This window comes from Stegastes partitus, unplaced genomic scaffold (genome assembly GCF_000690725.1).
Source record: "Stegastes partitus isolate 25-593 unplaced genomic scaffold, Stegastes_partitus-1.0.2 Scaffold1763, whole genome shotgun sequence".
NCBI lineage: Eukaryota > Metazoa > Chordata > Actinopteri > Pomacentridae > Stegastes > Stegastes partitus.
In genome coordinates, this window is record NW_007579494.1 from 78,866 (window position 1) to 98,052 (window position 19,187).

At 40.2% G+C, this 19,187-nt stretch overlaps 2 protein-coding genes across 2 annotated transcripts; one reads left to right on the plus strand and one right to left on the minus strand.

Annotated features, from left to right (window-relative positions):
* The first annotated feature begins 41 nt into the window (after positions 1-41).
* ybey (ybeY metalloendoribonuclease) lies at positions 42-2,967 on the plus strand. The gene is made up of 4 exons (XM_008302125.1): positions 42-598; positions 1,246-1,377; positions 1,579-1,647; positions 2,371-2,967. Exons 1-4 carry the CDS (start codon positions 389-391, stop codon positions 2,464-2,466), a joined length of 507 nt encoding a protein of 168 aa, XP_008300347.1. The 5' UTR covers positions 42-388; the 3' UTR covers positions 2,467-2,967.
* usp37 (ubiquitin specific peptidase 37) lies at positions 2,777-19,174 on the minus strand. Its single transcript, XM_008302124.1, has 24 exons — positions 19,028-19,174; positions 17,308-17,536; positions 14,759-14,909; positions 13,744-13,832; positions 13,533-13,648; positions 13,312-13,389; positions 12,937-13,025; positions 12,664-12,757; positions 12,408-12,563; positions 12,150-12,281; positions 11,712-11,835; positions 10,952-11,202; positions 10,710-10,827; positions 10,471-10,550; positions 10,060-10,224; positions 9,788-9,841; positions 9,435-9,582; positions 9,129-9,348; positions 7,962-8,128; positions 7,602-7,662; positions 7,100-7,215; positions 6,577-6,646; positions 5,758-5,896; positions 2,777-4,527 (listed from the first exon to the last, which is right to left on the minus strand). The coding sequence occupies exons 2-24, from the start codon at positions 17,479-17,481 to the stop codon at positions 4,440-4,442; spliced, it is 2,880 nt and encodes a 959-aa protein (XP_008300346.1). The 5' UTR covers positions 17,482-17,536; positions 19,028-19,174; the 3' UTR covers positions 2,777-4,439.
* Between the last annotated feature and the right edge of the window lie 13 nt (positions 19,175-19,187).

Genomic DNA, 19,187 nt, shown 5'->3' on the forward strand with positions numbered 1-19,187 from the left:
ACATTTCTCGGTCCCCATTCAGAGGGGCAAAAACGGTTCCGCGCGTGTCATCGTTGCTGGAGGAGGTTTTCAACTGGCAAGTGAGAATTTTCTTTAAATGGCAGAATAGGTTTATTTCCTGTCAACTGTCTTATCACATCGTAACAAATGAGAGAAGGTGTACATTGACGGAACCATATGTTGATACGTGTCACCTTGAATTGTGCCGGCCCTGAACACAGATGGCCCTGAATCACTGAACATCGCTGCCGGCTCACCGGACCAACCGTAAACTGTCGCCTCGGAATTCTCGCAACTGTCCGTCGTCGTCGGTAGCTTCACGTTAACGTCTACTTATGCCCGAGGCCTTTTTTGGTCGCCCTCTTCTCTTTTCACGTCGTGTTTTAACATGGGAGTAGTACTGCGGAACCTCCAGAAGGTGGTGCCTCTTCGACGCGCCAGGCTGCGTAGAGATGTGGACACCCTGAGGCACATCCTGGGCATCCAGAAATTTGACCTGGGCATCATATGCGTGGACAACCACAGGATTCAGCAAATCAACAACATTTACAGAAAGAAAAATCTCCCGACGGATGTCCTGTCATTTCCATTCCACGAGGTAAACAGGACTGCATGCCACAATATGACAATAAACCGATAATTCTGTAGACTTTGATCTGCTTCTATCAAGACTTAATGGATTTGCAAAGGCCTCTAGACCTCATTAGATACGTTTTTATCTACATACCAAACACAGATAGGTGCGGTCAGACTGTGCATTAGGTTTTGGACATGAGCAGAAGTCTTGCTGACACATATCTGAGATGTTAAAAAAGAGAACACCTCCTCTAGCAAAATACACACAAAGAGGACAGAGGTATTAAATTAGTATAGTTGATCTACAACAGAGTAAATATATGAAAGTGATACAGAATGGTTGAGAGCCTCCCTGTTTTCCTTTGCATGAATAAATAGATTTGTATCAATAAATTGATGCATAAAAGGAACAAATTGGTGCGTAAAATTTACCCAGAATGCAGGAAATAAAGCGTTTGACACATTTTCCTGCTTATTCTATCCCCCCTGAGTGTTCAAATGAACTTGTTGACACCATTGTTGACATGTAGACATGTGTCACACACTCTCTGGGCTCTTTTTTTCTGTTTTAAAAAGCAATCATGATAATCAAATGGGATGGGATCACTGGTGTAAACCAGGAATTCTCTATTTACATACAGATTTTTAAAGATCTCTTTGTATTTTCAGGACCTGAGACCCGGTAAGCTGCCTTGCCCCCTTTACAGAGATGACCTGAACCTTGGGGACATTTTCCTCGGTGTCGAGTTTGTGATGAAGCAGTGTCAGGAGGAATCACAAGATCTCCATGGTGCTCTCACTGTGAGTATCTGTGGAAGTGTACAGGGCTCTGTGCATGTGTCTACGATAAACTCTCTCAAGGTGGTTTATAATTTAGTAAATACTACGTAATGTTTTACTCCGACTACCATCATCCTGTCTGTGTAGGAAGTAACCTGCCACTGCTTATAAATGAGTATGGTAACGTCATTAGCTGGCCCTAATTTTTTCTTCTTATTTCAGGTTGTCACAGCACATGGCATCTGTCACCTGCTGGGCTACAGGCATGAGACAGAGGAAGAATGGACCGAGGTGTGTATGGAAGTTACACAGTGAAAGAATCCTGATGTGTGAAATTCCATATTTTCTAGCTTTATTTCTACCAGTATGCAGCCACATAAGATTGTGTGTTTTTGTGACCAAGTGTATTTGTGTGGGGATTCTGCCTTCACTCTCTAACAGTCAAAATGAAGGTGTTTTTCTTTTTCACTGAGCACTGAAACATTGACGAGATTATTTTGTGTTAGTTTGATCTGAACTCACACTCCATTCATTACTGCTGACAGAACACTGTGATTGGATTTTAAAAGGACTTTTTCTCTGTTATTATAGTAAGTAGTGACACTAAACAATGACTGCAGCATGTTAGGTCATCCAGAGGGTTTTGAGAGAGTTTTGGGAAGGAAACAAAATGTTTGATTATTTAAAAGTAACTTCTTTGAGCCAGCGCTACTAAAACCATAGTCCATTTAATGCACAAATTGCACAGGGAGAAATCTTAAAATGACTGTAATTCAGAAAATAATTCTGTGAAATTTGGCTGAACTGTCCCTTTAACTGAAAAAGGTTTAATTGTGCAGTTTTTTCTTTATCTTGAATGCCTTTTGTTTGGTCAAGTTTCAGCTTCCAAGCATAGACATCACAACACACACTGTGCATTTAAGTAGAAAACTTTGCTGAAGCATGTTTTGGATTAAACAGAATATCCGCATCTCAATTACTGTAAATAACATTTGACGTGTTATTTTCTTTCAGATGTTGCAGAGAGAAAACTACATTCTCAGCGAGTACACCAGACTTACAGGCCGACATCTGGAGCCACTGATGAAGAGATGCAGTCAAGACAGGTGACACTGACTGCCACCTGCTCACTTCAAAACTGAACACTACTTGGTGTTCTGTGAGCTTGATATTGCCTGTACACTTTCCCAGTGGAAAACTGTTTTCTTCAACATCGTGATCCCTAAATACAAGGACACTAACTGCTGTCTTTTTCACAATCAGTATTTGCTGCTACAGTTTTCCAGGATTCCATTGACCTGGCAGTAAACATAGAGCACTTGGACTGTGGATGTCCTTCTGAAACACTGGATGTGAGTGTTGTTAAAAAGTTTTCGACATCAAATAAAAAAAAATAAAAATTTTAACAAAAGACTTTACCTTCATTGCAATATTTTATTAAAATCTGCTTTAGGAAGAGTCAGTTGTGTATGAAGGGTAGAAAAAGCTGTTCATTCTCACTTCACAAATACATTTCACCCTCTTTACACTGCATTTGGGACAGGATGTAGAGGAAAGCACAGCGTTTCAGAAATGTAAATCAGACGCAGACATAAAAAAAAAAAAAAAAAAAAGAACAAAAAAAAAAAAAAAAAAAAAAAAAGGAACAAATTTGTAAGTAACTTTTGTCTGCCATCACGGACAGGCCACGGTGCAACAGTATACTGTACTTCCAGGTCAGCTAATAACAGTGCACACCTGCTAAAAACCAAACTATACAGGCTTGGCTCATATGTAATATTTGGTCTACACTGATATTTATTACTATTTTTATGTAATCCTATATTATGCAAGTTTAAAGAAATAATTTGACACCACATTTCAATGTTGCACATGAGCAGTGGCGTACTAAAATGTGATTTAATTTTTACAGTGGTAACCAAAAAAAAAAAAAAAAAGAAGTTGTGCAACCAGTATCTAGTAATGAAACTAGTACAGGAATAACAGTATACTCCCACAGATTCCATTCAATAAGCAAACATGCCTGACAAGAACTAGCTGAACTGGGTTAGGAGAGGTCTAAGGTGTTAAATACTGTATACTGGCCCAAAGATGGTGAAATAAAAGACATTATGCTATAGCTAGCTTCCCTGGTGATCTAGTAGTAATGACTTCTATTCGCTGTGGCTTATCTTGGGCTAATTAAGATAAATCAACCCTATGCTGCAATAAATAGAAAAATCTGTTGGCTTTTTATATAGGAAAATCTGACTTACACATTGTTTATGTTTGACAAACATTCAAAAACAACAAGGTTGTGCGACTGTCAAAGTAAAGCTTGTATACATATTTATAAAAGTTTCTTGGGAGGCACAAGGTCAAAAACTTCAAAAGAATAAAGTGGGCTCAACTGAGAAAAGCTCAGTAACGGATTTTTTTTTCTTTCACGCCTCTAAAATATGGAGAAAACCACACACACAAATTAGGTCGCAAGTCAAGCACAAAAAGCAACTGGGAAAACTTCCACACTCTGACAGAAAGCTGATTTGAATTGGCCAGTCTGTGCTATAACATAAATATTGCACCAAATGTACCCGCTAAATACAACAACCCTCTAACTCTATAATAGCTTATAGTCCAACATAGAATATATCTTCATTTACTTTATATGGGAAATAAAGGGTCTGCAAACATACAATCCACAAAGCACCAGTGGCGTCTGGCGTTTGATAGTTTTTAAGTGAAAGTCTGTTTAAAGAAGTGTATTAAGAAACAAAGAAAAGAAAACCTTTACAAAAACAGTTGATAAAATCATAGCAAAGAAAAACTCGAGCCTCAAAAACATTGGAGGCAAAATTTGATCCACTGAACATTTTAACTGCATTTCTGGTATCTTAAAGAGTCTTGACAGTTGACCTCCTGTATTGGCAATAACAGGTGTTAATTAAGCCTGGCATTTAGTGATTTGTAGAGGAAAAGAAGTGCCTGAAGACGACCGAAAAGGACGGCAATCAGTAGTACTGAAGGTTGTTCACAGGACAGCGTCATCTACCAGGGATCAGCTGTGGATGAAGAGTGCGCACGGCTGTCTGAACACGTAGAGCTCAGAGGGGCTGCAGGACGTTCCTCCCTGCCTCTGCAGTGCCGCTGGCTCCAGATCTCTCCATCTCAGACAACTGCTCAAACACATCTCTGAGGACACACAGGGTAAGAATGGGTTAAAGGGTGTCTTACAGTCAGTTCATGTGGTGGTCTTTAACACGAGTACACACACATCCAGAACAAGACATTGTCTATCTACACAGCAGTATAGATAGATAAAACCTGGGACTTAACAAAATGACACATTGTTTTTGCATTTCTTAAGTGTTCACTACTTTCAAGTCGTTGAAATGGCTTAATGCAGCTCACAATTTAACACACAACCACCACCTCCGCTCCACCACTGCACTGGTGTACTTACTGGAGCTGCACGATACATTATTTGCACTACAATGTGCACACGAGCAATAGTCAAAGTGAAGTAAGGCAGATCAGCTTAGACACATCATGCCGCAACTACTTCTGCTGCTCAAAACAAAAAGAGACCTTGAGCGATTCTCATTATCCATGACAAATCTAAAACCCAACTCTGACAGCATGTAATTTACTCAAAAAGCAGCGTATATAGAAAAATAAACACCTGTTTTCAGCCTGGATACATCTGACATGAGAATGCCTTATTTCACTCTGTAAGTAATTTGGGTCTCACAGCCGTCTGAGCTGCTGCACTGCAGTAACTCAGTGGAGACTAGAAGCTTCTCTGTGCACAGCTGCCCAGCTAGCTTCAACTGTAGGTGAGGCGTTTGGGAAACATCGTAAATCACAGTGTCTGTCAATAAGAAGATGTTCAGCAAATGGTGTGTTTTTCTTACTTATATTTAGCCTCTTGGAGCTGCATTGGAGGTGAAGCAGAACCTAGTTTTCGGTCGAATTTTGATGCAGATTTGTGTAAAACCGAAAATGCAATAACAAATGTTTTGTCCCCAAAACCAATGAAAAATTCTAATAAATGTGCTTATCATGATCATACTATGGGTCAGAATGATCATGACTATGATTTTGGCCATAATCGTGCAGCTCTAGTCAGTTGTAAGGAAATATTTTGGCTACAAAAAGGATGACGTTGACCAAAAACAGCTACTCTGTCGGCAGCGTCTTGTGACTGTTGCCACTACATGAGAAGAGTAATTTGTCTGACCATGATGAGTGAAGTCAGATCTGAATGCTATCCAAAGCTCAGTAAAAACTAGGTCTTTACAGTCCAACAATACTTTTCAGAATGATGCAGTTACTCTTCCCTACAAAATCACCCGCTTCACTTAGTCAGAGGTGAGACACCAGCTGATTCAAAACACCCATGTGGTTCTTCTGCCAACTCACTTGTGCATGTAGAAGAAGATGTATCCACTGCGGTCACGGTCTCGCTGCACAGCTGCTTCCTGTGTGCGCGACACATCCAGGTCATTGTAGGTCAGCCACGACTGTTTCTTCATGTCGTACACGTCGCTGATATAATGGCCTGGGGTTGGACAATAACATTTATGAGTGGATAGTCGAAAGAGAACATCAAACAATCGGGATGTAAATCAACACAAGTGACTCCTCTATAATGTAAAGCAACCTGTTTGAGGCCTTTTTTCTGGCTACCAGCCATGAAGTGCACCATGCAGCGTAACAAAACAGCACATGTCCATTCTCTATATGTGAGCTCAGCAGCTTTACTTTTCATGTCGACAGCACTTGGTTGCATCATGTCCTGCTGCCATTCTAGCTGGTGTATGGGACCCCGGCACTTTTCTCCAGCCCACTTTCTTTACATACTTTGGCCGAACCAGCTTGTGTCAAATTCACTTGCAAAAACGTAGACTGACAACTGACTTAAAATGAGATTCAATTATGCATTTGATTTGACTTAAATGTAACACATAAACAGCTAAATTACTTCGAAGTGTTTGTAACTACAAAGAGAGCAGTGCTAAAGTTTACCATGGTTCATAAACACTCAAACAGTCATTATATCCTTGACCCAAAATACAGGATATTTGACTGAATCTGTGCGATGACTTTACTTTACACTTTGGTGCATAGTGTGCAAATCAGTGAACTGTGATAAAAAGATAGGTGACAGTATAACAACTCCTGTGCAGTACTTCACACCAACACAGAGCGAGTTCATGTACATTAGGACAGAGTGCTCACCAGAGGAGGAGCTGCTTCCAATGTGGCTGACAACACTGATGAGTCTAAAAGAGTTGGCCAAGTCTCCGCTCTGTGGATTAGACGGGATATTAGCAGGTTACACCAAGTTAGATCAACTCAGTGTATCCTCGTGTGTTAGTAAAACTACCTACAAAGGCTTTCATACACAGACTTATTCGTTGCCAATAAAGTACAATATATCTGCGACATGGAGGAAGGTTCATAATTCATACATAAAATATAATCAGTCATGAACATATCAGACAATTGCTGCAACTACCTCCAGAGTGGCTGTGAGGTAGCAACAGTCACTGTCAATTGTTTAAATGAACCTTTATTCATTTTTAAATGTAGAGAATAGTATATATTAGTAGATCTAGGAAAAATAGAAAGTATTTTCAGTACAATATGTTGGATGTAAGCAGCTGTTGTATTTTAATTATCGTAGAAATAAAAGAATCTATTAGCAGTTCATGTGTGACCAAGACCATCCTACAAGGCAGATATTGAGTGGCAGGAGTACCTCAGCGTTTCTCTTGAGATTTTCTGCCTCTGCTTCAGTGTACTCCATGTCCAGCACATCCTCGTTGCCAGAATCATCGTCTGAGCACAGCAGCTCAGGCAGGGAGTTGTTAAACTCTGTTGGGTGAGAAAAGGATATCGATACTGCACTTTCACAGCACTGAGTGTCTGACTGAACCGTCTCACTATATGCTCTGAACACTGGACTCAGGACACTTCTGATAATAAAGTGCAACTGCTGGCACTGGAGTCCTCTCTGTTGTCTTTTTTGTACGAAAGGGAAAACTGCACTAACTTTGTGAGATGACAGATGTCGAAATATACTGACTCCTTCCTCACTAACTGCCTCCCCAACCTTTTAAATTGCCCTCACTTTTCCCAGCTATCTAGTGCCAACTGTGTCCAACATACTACAGAACAATGCTCAGACAAACACACAAGTGTCAGGAGGCCCCAAGTTTCAATCGCCAGCTGCTCAACATGCAAAGATTCCTGCTTAATACCTTGCAAGCTGAGCTCAGTGGCCCTCTTCAGATCATCGTCCTCCCTCATCTCTTGGGCTTCCTATATGGGGAGAGGTGAGGAAAAGGGATTGCATCATGAAGATTTAGTTTAAGGGAAAAAAAATAAACATTACTGCATTTCAATCAGGTCTGTGGGGTAGTGAATGTCTGCTTGTTTTTGAACTAAATGCTTCAGTGAGGTCAATGACATTCTGAAGGTAAGAAAGAGCTCAGATTGGACGGTTGACATTCTTTACTCAGGATAGGGAGAAAGGAACATTTTAATCTGGTTGAAAATGTGTTTTTCACCACGCATATTTGACATAGATAATTGTTTCATTCTTAAAGCAGGTTACATACATGCTCCTGGAGACTCTGGGCCAGAGCCTGCTGTAGCTCCTGTTCTTCCCTCTCCTGATCCAGACTGTACTGCTGGACCCAGTCCAGCTCTCCTTGCTGCTGCACACTCTCTGGAGTCTGGTTCTCCTTGTTTTCGTCCATGGTTAAGTCCAGGGAGTCCAGCACATCTACACAAAATCACCACATACATCAGCAGGGCTTAAAGCAAAGAAAACGTCTGTGCCTAAAGTTAGTTTGGGGTTTAGAAGCACATCAGAGGGAAGGACAGGGACCACAAAATTTAATGAATCAAAAACGAACATGTCTATTACCACATGTCGAACTGACAAAAATAATAATTGTGATTATGTCTAAATGTGAATCCTCAAGTTAATTTGAAAGGTCCAAATAACCAAAACATGCATTATCTAGCCACCCTTTCTTTAGTCGTAACCTGTAGTCTGGTAAATGTATCTAAACCTAAGCACAAATTTTAAAAGCCATTAGTAATGTCCAATAAACCTGTCTTTCAAACTTTTCCACGCTGGTCCTCTGTCTCAAAACAGCTTAATATGCTGACAAACAAGTGCCACATTTGTCCAAAAGACTGACAAAAAGTACTTGCCAGTGCACTACTGAGCTCAGACTTCACTAAGCGACAGTGTGAATGTGTTATGAGAAGTCAGCCTACTTTTAATAACACAAAGTATGGCTCCATGGCTGTTTATTTTCCAGTCATATTGTCCTGATTACTACTGGTATTTTGCTTCTTTGTGTTTTACTTTTGCTGTCTGTCAGAGCACTTTGTAAACACTGTTTTTTAAAGTGGCAGAAAATAAAGTCTGTATTATATAATTATATCTTCTAATCTAAAACAGCCTTTAAAACACAACTTCAAGACACTTGTAAGTCAGTTAATGTAATATTCTCATTCTCACTGATGTCATCTCCATTATCTAAACTTCCAGCAGATGTATACTTATGGAATTTTACTTTGGTTAAGACTATTGATGTTTCCAATATTCAGTTGTGGAAAGCCATACTGGTTGTAAGCAACATGTTCACCCACTGATGCAGAGCAGATCATTAGACTTTTTCATGCTATGCTCATATAAATCCTCCCAAATGCCGACCCCCTTGTAGAAACCCCAATCTATTAAATGTCTCAACCTCATGATGCTGGAATACCTGCAGGCTGTTTGTTATCCGTTTCCAGCAGATCTGTGTGATAGGCCAGGTCATGGGCATCTGTGTCCCCAAACCCTGTGTCGGGGCTGCTGGTCGGCTCGTCTTCCAGAGGAGGTGGTGCGGAGAGCCCAGCCTCTTGACGACTCATCTCCAGCACAGCTGCCAGCATTTCATCGTCATTTATGCCACTGAAGTCAGCTGAATCTATTGTGGCTCCCCTCTGAAAACACATTTACCTGTGTCACAACAGCAACAAAAAAAATGAGGCTGAATCATGAATGTAAAGGTGTACGAGAAAATGCTCACCTCTTCCGGGCGGTCATCGTCGTCAGGAAGGCAGCTGCTGAGGCGGCGCTTGCGGCTTGCGTTCACCTTTCTGTTGGGCTCTTCCTCACAGTCCGAGTCCACCAGGATTGAGGCACAGCTGGAGTTGGCTACTTTGCCTCCGATCCTTCTACAGTCACATGTTCAGTGATTAAATTTACAAGTCAAAAGTAGAAAACCAAATTACCTTTTAAAAAAAAATACAAAATCAAAGAGGCTGAGTCAAGAACAAATTGCAGCAACTTCAAAGTTCACTTTAGAAAACCTCAGATACGCTGAATTTGTTTTCTCAATTTGACATTATTTGAAATTCTCACAGAACTAGCAGGACTCACCGGAGAGGTGCTGTGGAGGAGTTGACCGATTGTGACGTTTTAAGTGCTCTGGATCTTTAAGAAAAACAAAGAAAACCTTTAGAACTCCAGTTATTTGCTGGTAATTAATTAGCCACAATCTCTCCACCAATCGAGATGTACTTCCAGGTCTTTTGCAAAACTTTACTTAAAATCCTCTGAAGTAACCCAACAGATCAGAGGAAGTTACACAGACAGAAATGTTCCAAGTTATCTTTCATACATATTTAAATAATACTTTTATGATATCTTACACAGAGGCTTGAGAACTCCAGCCAAGATTAATGGGGGGTCTTGTAGACTCAGTACAGTGGGACAGCAAGGTCAGGTATCGTGGGATCACCACCTGCTGGCCCAGCTTGCTGTTCAGAGACAGCTGGGCGTTAAAGCTATATCGTTTCAGGTGTAGGATGAGCACTCTGTGGAAAGAAAAAAAAAACATCACAAATTAAAACTTTGTAACTTTTACTTACATCTTTTTAATCTACTAGTTGTTAGTAGATATTTACAGGGAGTCGTTATGATTCAAAGTGCTGAGCTGCATTTAAAATGTGTGAAATGCAGTGTGCTTTTGCTTATCTTTGAAATCTGTTAAACATTTAGTGTATAATTATTAGTGTCTTTGTTGTGCATGTAGTTCATGTTACTAGTCTGTGTGTAGATACCTGGGTAGTTTGCTGAATTTATGCGTAACTGTTGCTGCTTTGCCATTGCACTTTTCACACGAGTACTCAATTTCCTCCATCTGCAAAAGAAAAACTCCAATAATTACAATTCAAATACATCCAGTGGACGCTTGTTTTCCTAGTTTCATGCAGGGATAATATTTCACTAAGTCCAACGTAAATCTTCTATAGATGTTCATCAGATTTGAACCAAAATATCAGCAGTGGAAAAGACTCACTCTAAAAAAGAGATCCAAAGAATCCTGGATCGAGCGAAGTGGGAGGGTTTTCTTTCTGCGTGGTAGGTCGATGGACAAGTCGTTGAACTGCTCTCGCTTGGTCACCACCTCGCCACAGCTGGAACACAATTTAAAAGACAGACCTTTTATCTTCTCCAGAGCCACAAGCAGTTTTGGCACATGTATTACACGGATACATTGCAAAGATAACTTTAGATAATCAAACCGGAGACAGGCCTCACCCTTTGCAGGTGATGGTGTGTTGCACCTCAAATTCCATGTTAACTGCCACAGGGCAGGTGTAGATGCGGGACGTGTCCACATCTTCTCCAGGCTCTGCCTTGACTGCTGAGGACATTGCTGATGCGTCCTGACCATTCTCACACACCACAGAAGACGATGAGGAGGCTGCATCGTTTGTCCAGCTTTTGTTCATTTTTTCCACGTCGTCCTTCAGCTGGTCCAAACACTGACTCAAGAATTCATGAGCGTCCTGATGATCAAGCAACAAGTAGTAACTTAGAAAAATGTAATAACAACAACTAAGGAAATAATCTAACTTTTGATTTAAAATTATTTTGAGTTGACTGAAATTTTATTTCTACTGATGTGTGACAAATTATTGGAAAAAAAATCCAACATTAAACATCCAACTAATATGAACCTCCAGAAAAGCTTTGATAAGAAACACAGTAAAACACTTTAAAAGTGACACTTTAGATGTTTAGATTCTTTTCTGCCACACAAAACCAACTGGAGGCTCCTGATCTGTCCCAAAGTTACATGCAGCATGACAATGACCCTAAACCTACATCCAGAGTCAAAATGAACTAAGTTCAGCCATGACAAGAAGTCCTGCAACAGATGGCAAAGAGGCACCAACCACAGTGTAAAGCTCAACGTAAGGCATTAAAAATATAATAGATAGCCTGTGAAACTATTTTTTCAAGCTTCTGTTTCCCACAATCGCTTTGATTTGCTGATTTGAGAGGAAGATCTTACATTCTGCATGTTTCCAGAGAAACGTTCGGCTGTGGAGGAGATGGCACTCTTCACTTTCCTCAAGAGATCCTTTTTTGTCTCTGGACAGCCCACATCCTTCTTGACCATAAGATGAGCAAAACGCCTGCACAGATTGAAGATAAAACACAGAATAAAACTCAGAGCTTTAAAAAATGTTTCTTTACAGTTTTCCAAAATCACTACAAGCACTGTTGAGTATGTGTTATTTAAAAAAAGCAACAGTTAGGGATGCGTAAAGTAACAATTTTCTTCTATTCTATTTTAGTAACTTTTGAAGGACACTTACTATACTGATGTCATTGATGCAGACTTTTTTTTAAATTTCATATTATCTGAATCTATCTGTAAATTGACCAGAATCATGACTCCCTTCAATCTGCCTCTATTAACATATGCTGAATGAGCTCAATGTGGTACCTGAGCAATGCATTGATGGGCACCTTCTTCCAAGGGATGCTCTGCCTCAGCATGTCATTGGAGAAGGAGGGGAGGCTGAAGAGGGACTGTAGGATGGCATTCATGTAGCAAGTGTTGCCCAAGTTGGAAAATCTGCAATATTGAAAAAAGCAAGTGACAAATGGTGACAAGTGGCAACAACAGCTTCTTCTTCTTCCAGTTTTCAGTCAAATCAATTATGCTATCACAGTTAGTGGATCCCATCTGGCTTATTCTTACCCTTGGAGTGTAGGCTGAGGCTGCGCCAGGGTGGAAGGCCTCTGCTTGTTCCAGCCACCATAATCCAGAGAGGGTCGTACTTTCTTGAAGGGAGTGGAGTGGTTAGGGAGCATGAGGCTTCTCTTGGCTGTGGTGGTCTGTACAGTACTGGATGGCCTGAGGTGATATTAGTAAAGATCATACAGGTGTCAATCACTGGCTGAACAACAACTTGCTCACCGCTTGCGCATTTTATCTGACCTCCACAAAAACTCACCTGTCCAGAAAAGAGTGGCTCTGGCTGTAGTCTTTAGTCATAGATCGGCTTCCGTAGAATGACGATGGCTGGAGGGGAGCTGAACCCAGTGGAGCTACAGGTAAGGGGACAAAAGTGTGATGAAGTAAAACATAATTTGCTGGGGACAGATACAGAAGGTGCTGTAAAGCTCTAGAGATAAAGTAGATAAATTGAACACAATAAACAAAAGCCATAATCAGCTGTATATTGCAGAGGGAGCATGCAAACTGAGCTGCAGACAACGAAATGTACCTGAGCTCCTGTTCTCCTCTGCCTGCTTCAGCTTGTCTTTGCAGCTCAGTAGAAACTTCCTGGATGGATCTGAAGTTGCCTTGTTGTTGCTTAAAAAAAAAAAGAAGATATATTTGACTTAAAATGATCTTAAGACGAAATAAACTCTTGCTGTGCACATGTTCTACAATCTAGTTTTCCATTTTTTTCAGCAGCTAAACCTGTACGTGATGCCAGTTATTCTTCTGTATTATTCATCGTACAACAAAATTAGCAGAAAAAGACATACTGAAAACCAAACCAATAATTTTGACAAAAGCCTGCAGAATTCAGGTCAGTCTGTGTGCAGCAAAAACCACAACTATTCAGTGTGGACAGTGATGGGCACTGCTTTACCTTGAGGAGTCATTTTCCTTGGGGTAGTCCTCAGTGAGGTCACTTTCAGAGTTAAGGAGCCTCTTTCTCTTCTCACTCCTAAAAAAAAAAACAGGAACACAGAATAACTCACAAACTACACAAGGCAGAACTGAGCATTGCATGTTGAAGTTTAAATGTGTTGTATGTGCCTGACAGAGGGAAACAAAAATCTGGTGAGACAATCTAAATTCCCATCGTACCGGTTTTCAGACAGTCCGGTGCGGGTGGGGGTGGAGGCTGCTCGACTCGGGCTGCCCAGAGGCTTCCGTGGCGTTGTGTCCTCCCGGCCTTCTGCACTCTGCCGCCTTGGTGTTGTCTGAAACATGTTAGCAGTCTCAATATTTAAGTCAGATGTAAGCATATGTTTGTCTAATTAATAAGCAAAAATTGTTGTTTTACTTTGTTGCTCACCTGCCTTTCCCCAGATGGGTTTGTCTCATTTTTCACAGAGCGATTACTAAGAACACTGAAGTTTGCACTTCCATGGGACGATTTTAAAACTGCAAAATTAAGAATGAATAAAGACATAGGACAAAAGAATGTGAGTTGTTTTTTTTTGTTTTTTTTTTAACAACAATACAGTCAGGGGGTTTACATGCGTGACTCAAAAACCACATCATTGTGATTTTTTTTTTTTTAAGCTGCCACAGCTTGTAGCTATTCCAGAGATACTGGCCCTTGCTTTTTTCCTTTCAATGCAAAAACTGGTTCACTGTAGCATTTTTCAATACAAAAACAAAAATGTTAGCTGTTATTTCAGCCTTTTTCCAGTCGAGCTGAACATTGCTGTATTGAGCAATGACTAACAGGTGATGTGTAGAAAATACTTTAAACAAAACCATGGTGTCACAATTTGAATTGAAGACACCCGTCTCTGGAGCGTACAGGACTGACAATGATTTGTCCCAAAAAAACACTTGAAAAGCTGTAGTCATTTCAACACAGGACAGTATGGATTTACAAATAATAGGACTGAATAGCAACATGATAAAAAATTCCACAGATTATGTTCTAGTCTGGTTATTCTTCAACTAAAATCCACAAACATTTTGCATTTGAAAGAAAGCCAGAATCACATCAACAAGGTTCAACATCAAAATATGTGGCAGTGGCTGAAAAGTGATGTCTGTCCACTGTTCTCATCTGTGGAATCGTCCTCCCACATAAAGCTGATATATGTCCTGATGATTTCTGTCCTTAAATGGTAAAAAAAAAAAAAAAGAAATTCTATAGAACTTGAGAAATGACTAAAACAAAGTTGCTACTGAAAATAGTGACTTCAGATAATCAGTGTACAAACCAATTAATGACATTAGAAATAAAAATTGTGTTTTGTTTTCAAATTTTCCATTTATCGTGAGGTGAAGGATAAAAAAAAAAAAAAAAAAGCTTTGCAATTCCTTAAAATGAGCAGCTGTGTAATTACCAGGCTTTCCCTGCTTCAGCTTTTCCAGGTAATCTTTCGTCTTCTGAACCAAAGATTGAGGCATCTTATCCAAGGTGATGACGCTGTTGTCCTTCAAAGTCAGCATGATCCGATTCAGATTCTGATTGATGGTCTTCACGTTCTGGTTCAGCTGAAGGCAAGAAAATATTACAAGGTCAATCACATTAATTTTGTGATTGTACTTTTCTTTGTTTACTTTACACCTTCAAACAGTGGATTCAAAAAGTACTGAGATCCCTTGAGTTTTTGCACACTTGCAGAGTGGCTGTTGCTAGAATGCCCATAGAAACACGTCAAACCACTACTAGAGAAGCACAATCAACTTCCCCATTGTCTATTCACTGACTCAGGATGACATTGAAGCTCATGTTTTCTGCTTATATTTCAGCAATAATCAGCTTTGTTTCAACCCTTAAACAGAGCCCCTGAGCCTAAAAGCACATCTCCACAAGTTTAATTACATAAGGCTTTCTACTAAAGTTTGATGATCACACTTGAAGAAGTTTTCCGTTTCATTTACAGGACTTGCATCTTCATAGTGGATGAGTGAGAACAATACTCCTGAATCATGCAAAGCAGGAGGTGAGCCTAGTATTTTGTTTTTTACCACTTGTCGCTATGTGCGCTAATGGCGTAATAATGTGCATGAGAAAGATGACATTGATGCATCCGTCTCTTTTTTGTTTGTATGTCATGCAATTACAAATACAAGCACCCGGCCATGTGTGCAAGTGACAGAAAACACGTTTTTAGGAGTAGATTTAAAATTTCTGGTTATATTAAGCCATTGCTGGCAAAAGACAGGAAAAAAATGAAGACTGCTTTATAACAACATTAGAGTTACATGATATCTTGGACAACAGAATGTATGCATGTGTTTGATTCCTAACACACATTCTGTTGATAGCGTAAACAATATTTACAATTTGTTTGGCCCAACTGATGGAATCAGGATGACTGACTTGATTTCTGACAGCCAGGAGATTAAAAACAGTGGGCTGTGCTAAATTATTCGCATCCTATCACTACTAGACTTTCTCACCAGTATATAAAATATGGTTAATTTTTATGACTGAAACCACAAATCATTTGTGGGAAAGACACAGAAAAACACTTGACAGAGGGCCGAGCAAACCTTGCGGTGTGCCATGAATGAATTTATTTTCTAATCCAATTCATTCATGATTTCAGTGCAAAGCCAGAGCTCATTCATCACACACTGTGACTAATCTGACTCACTGGCTGTAGACTGTGGGTGTGAGCCTGTGGGTGCATATTTCACCTGGCATTCTCCTGCCATTCCAGTATCTGCGTGTTACCGTTTTCAAAATTCCCTTTTCTACAGGGAGCAAACTACATGCTGCAAATGGCAAGCCTTGATGAAGATTTGGATCGTGCAATAAAGCACGTCTGGCTCGGTTCTTTTGGTGTATGACCGTAAAGCTCTACAAATAATACGTTTTTAAATGTACTGTTTAATAGGGACATTCTTGCATGTTGTCCTGGTTGTTACGGAAAAACTTTCATTTTTCAGGTACGTCCCACAAAGACAACCTGACGACACCGGACACTATTTTGCTGGCCACTTTGGCAGCATCCTGGGACTTAGCATCACCCAAGATGAATGTTATTAGTTTAAAGAAATGCAAAACAAAGAGTGTTTTTTCTTCATAGCAGAATGAAAATGGAGCACACCGTTCTTCACCCACCGCTGAGACAGTGTGGAGGAGAAAGGTCAGACTGTGCAAGACTACAATGTGACATGCCTCAAAATTTAATTGTACCATTTCACTGAATGGCATGCAACAAATTTGCAAGATTGCTGTTATCACACTGTCCTAGTGCCTTTTGTCAACCTCCTTCTGCAGAAACTCCAGTATGTGTTGCAGTCATTTGGTTATCCACCAGTATGACTCTTTTCAACCATTAACATGCCTTTTCTTTTGCATGAAAGCTATTTTGATGTATGTCATTATTGTGGTTTTCTGTTTTAGTACAGTTGCGTGCTAAGTTTCTCACAGGATTCTGAGAGTTGCCTAGCAAGACAGCTCGCCTCAAACCACCACACATTTAGTGTGCAGTCCTGTGTTTGTAACTCAGTTTTTCCATTAGTACTCCTCTCTGACAGTGAAACAACGAAAAATGTGAACATTCTGAATTTTTTTTAAACTCACTGTTATTAATGACATTTCAGTCCATAAACCGTCATCTGATAACATTCTTAGACACAAAGTGTCTAATCTTTTTGCACACTCCTAACTTGAATTTCATTTTACATGTGGCATCTCTTATCCATACACAACAATGTCACTGAGCTACCATGCAAGGTGCTGACCTGACCATCAGAGGAAACTGATGTCAAATGTCACACCCAAGGACAATTCCATATGTGACTGAGTCACATATGATTAATAAGCAAACACGTCTAACTCTGGAGCCAGCTGATCCACATTAAACTGTAGTAAATCAGGAAGTATCTCTTTGTCACCCCTATTGCAAATTTACAAGTAAAAAATGGCTAAAAATACCTGGAAAGTTTTGGAAGCTCCACCACAGTTGAATCTCAGACAGAGGTTGACTTTGTTGTCCTTTTCCAAAATCTCAAACGTTCCCTCCTTCCATCTGGTGGTGCCCAGGTCCAGGCTGTTTAAGCGGATCTTAACAGCGCCACCACTGGAGAGTTTGGGCACTACGGTTGCCATGGCTTGCTATCCTGTTGGTGGACTCGGGAAGCTGGGACTTGTGATCGAACAAATCCTAAACATGACAAATTACATTACCTATCAGTGTCACGATAGCAATGTCCAGTAGAGTGGAACACATAGTATGCATTAACCATATCAAATGCCATGTTGTTACAAGATCAGGTATGCATTGTGACACCTGTCACTTCAAAACTTGTAATATTAATGGAGGCTAATGAATTCAGTGATAAAGCTCAGTGAAAAGGATGCAGTCATTAGCTAGAAAATCCTTCAGTTTATCAAAAAAACACAGCATGCTAGTAACTTGCCAATGTCATGCCAAAAAGTGATCATTTGCCAAAAACTGATTGCATTCTTTGTTAAAGCTGTACTACTCAGCCTATGTATACGCATGTACAGCTGCTTTTTACCTGGATCAAAGAGTCATAATGTGCAAATATACACAACTTTACATCTCTGGGAAAAGCAAAAGTATTTTTGTGAAACTTTTTCTTTTTAACCAAATAATGGCTACATGTGTTTGATGTGTCAAATAGCAATGTTTAAACTGTATTTCACACAATTACAAATGGATTTGATGGTAATATACAGAAATTATCTGTTTTGCAATTATGGGTTACATAATCTTTAACATACAACCCTTGAGAATGAAATCAAACAATTTTGATGCAGTTTCTGTAACTACCTAGAGGCTGCAGTTATTTTTTGTCAAGTCTAAAACTGCATTATATGAGTTGAACTGCTCCTTTAAAGCTATGTCAGCCGGTGAAAACGAATAAATTGGTTACAATCTGAAGCGCAGGACAGCTAGCTGAAGAATAATTAAAGGATAATCACTTTTTGACACATAACCTGTAACTAGGCTACCGCACACAATTTCAAAATTTACATTTCTCAGCTCATAAATCCTAATAGCGCAATTAGGGAGCCCGCGTTCACAAAAGCTTAACAACGTGCCAAAAGTCACAACAAACTTCAGGTCAACCAAAACCAACCAAACATTGGTTAGCACCACAGCTAACCACAGGTTAACGGTTCATTATAACACATATAAGGACCTTGCGAAACAATGTTGACCAATAAGGGTGGTTGTTTTACAAGGCGGAGAAACTCACGCCGCACGTATTAGGTGGCTAGCGGTTCATTAACAGCCATTGTAGCCTGTGTTTGTATTAGCCATCAAACTAGCCCAATGGCCAATCTGTATCGCGGCAGCAAAGATGAGCGAAGGTGCACAACACATAGCAACCAGCGTTTTGTCGCTTCCAGCAAGAGGAACGTCATTCCGGCAACACAAACAGTCACAAAAAAATGAAAAACCAAAGTTAGTGGAAGAGCTAGCCATGATAACTACAGGCAAGCCGAATGACTGGGATGCAGGTAATGTCGTCTCCTCATCAACAGACGCTGAATGGATGGAGGAGGCCGACATTAGCAAGTCAGCTAGCAGGCTAGCGGGAGCTAGCTAACTGGCTAATTTGCCTGATTGTAATTTGGTGATGAAAACAGTGTCACACTTGGACTACGCTGGGCAGCTCTTTACCTGTCGATGATATTGGCTCGTCCACAAACTTCTAAAATACAGTATCGTTTTTGTCGGTCCTCCGAGGGCAGAAAGTTTGTTTTGCCGGCATTCACCTGCTCTCTGGTGTGTACGTTGTTGACAGTGGACCCGCACACGACGCCTCGCAACGCTGCGCGAT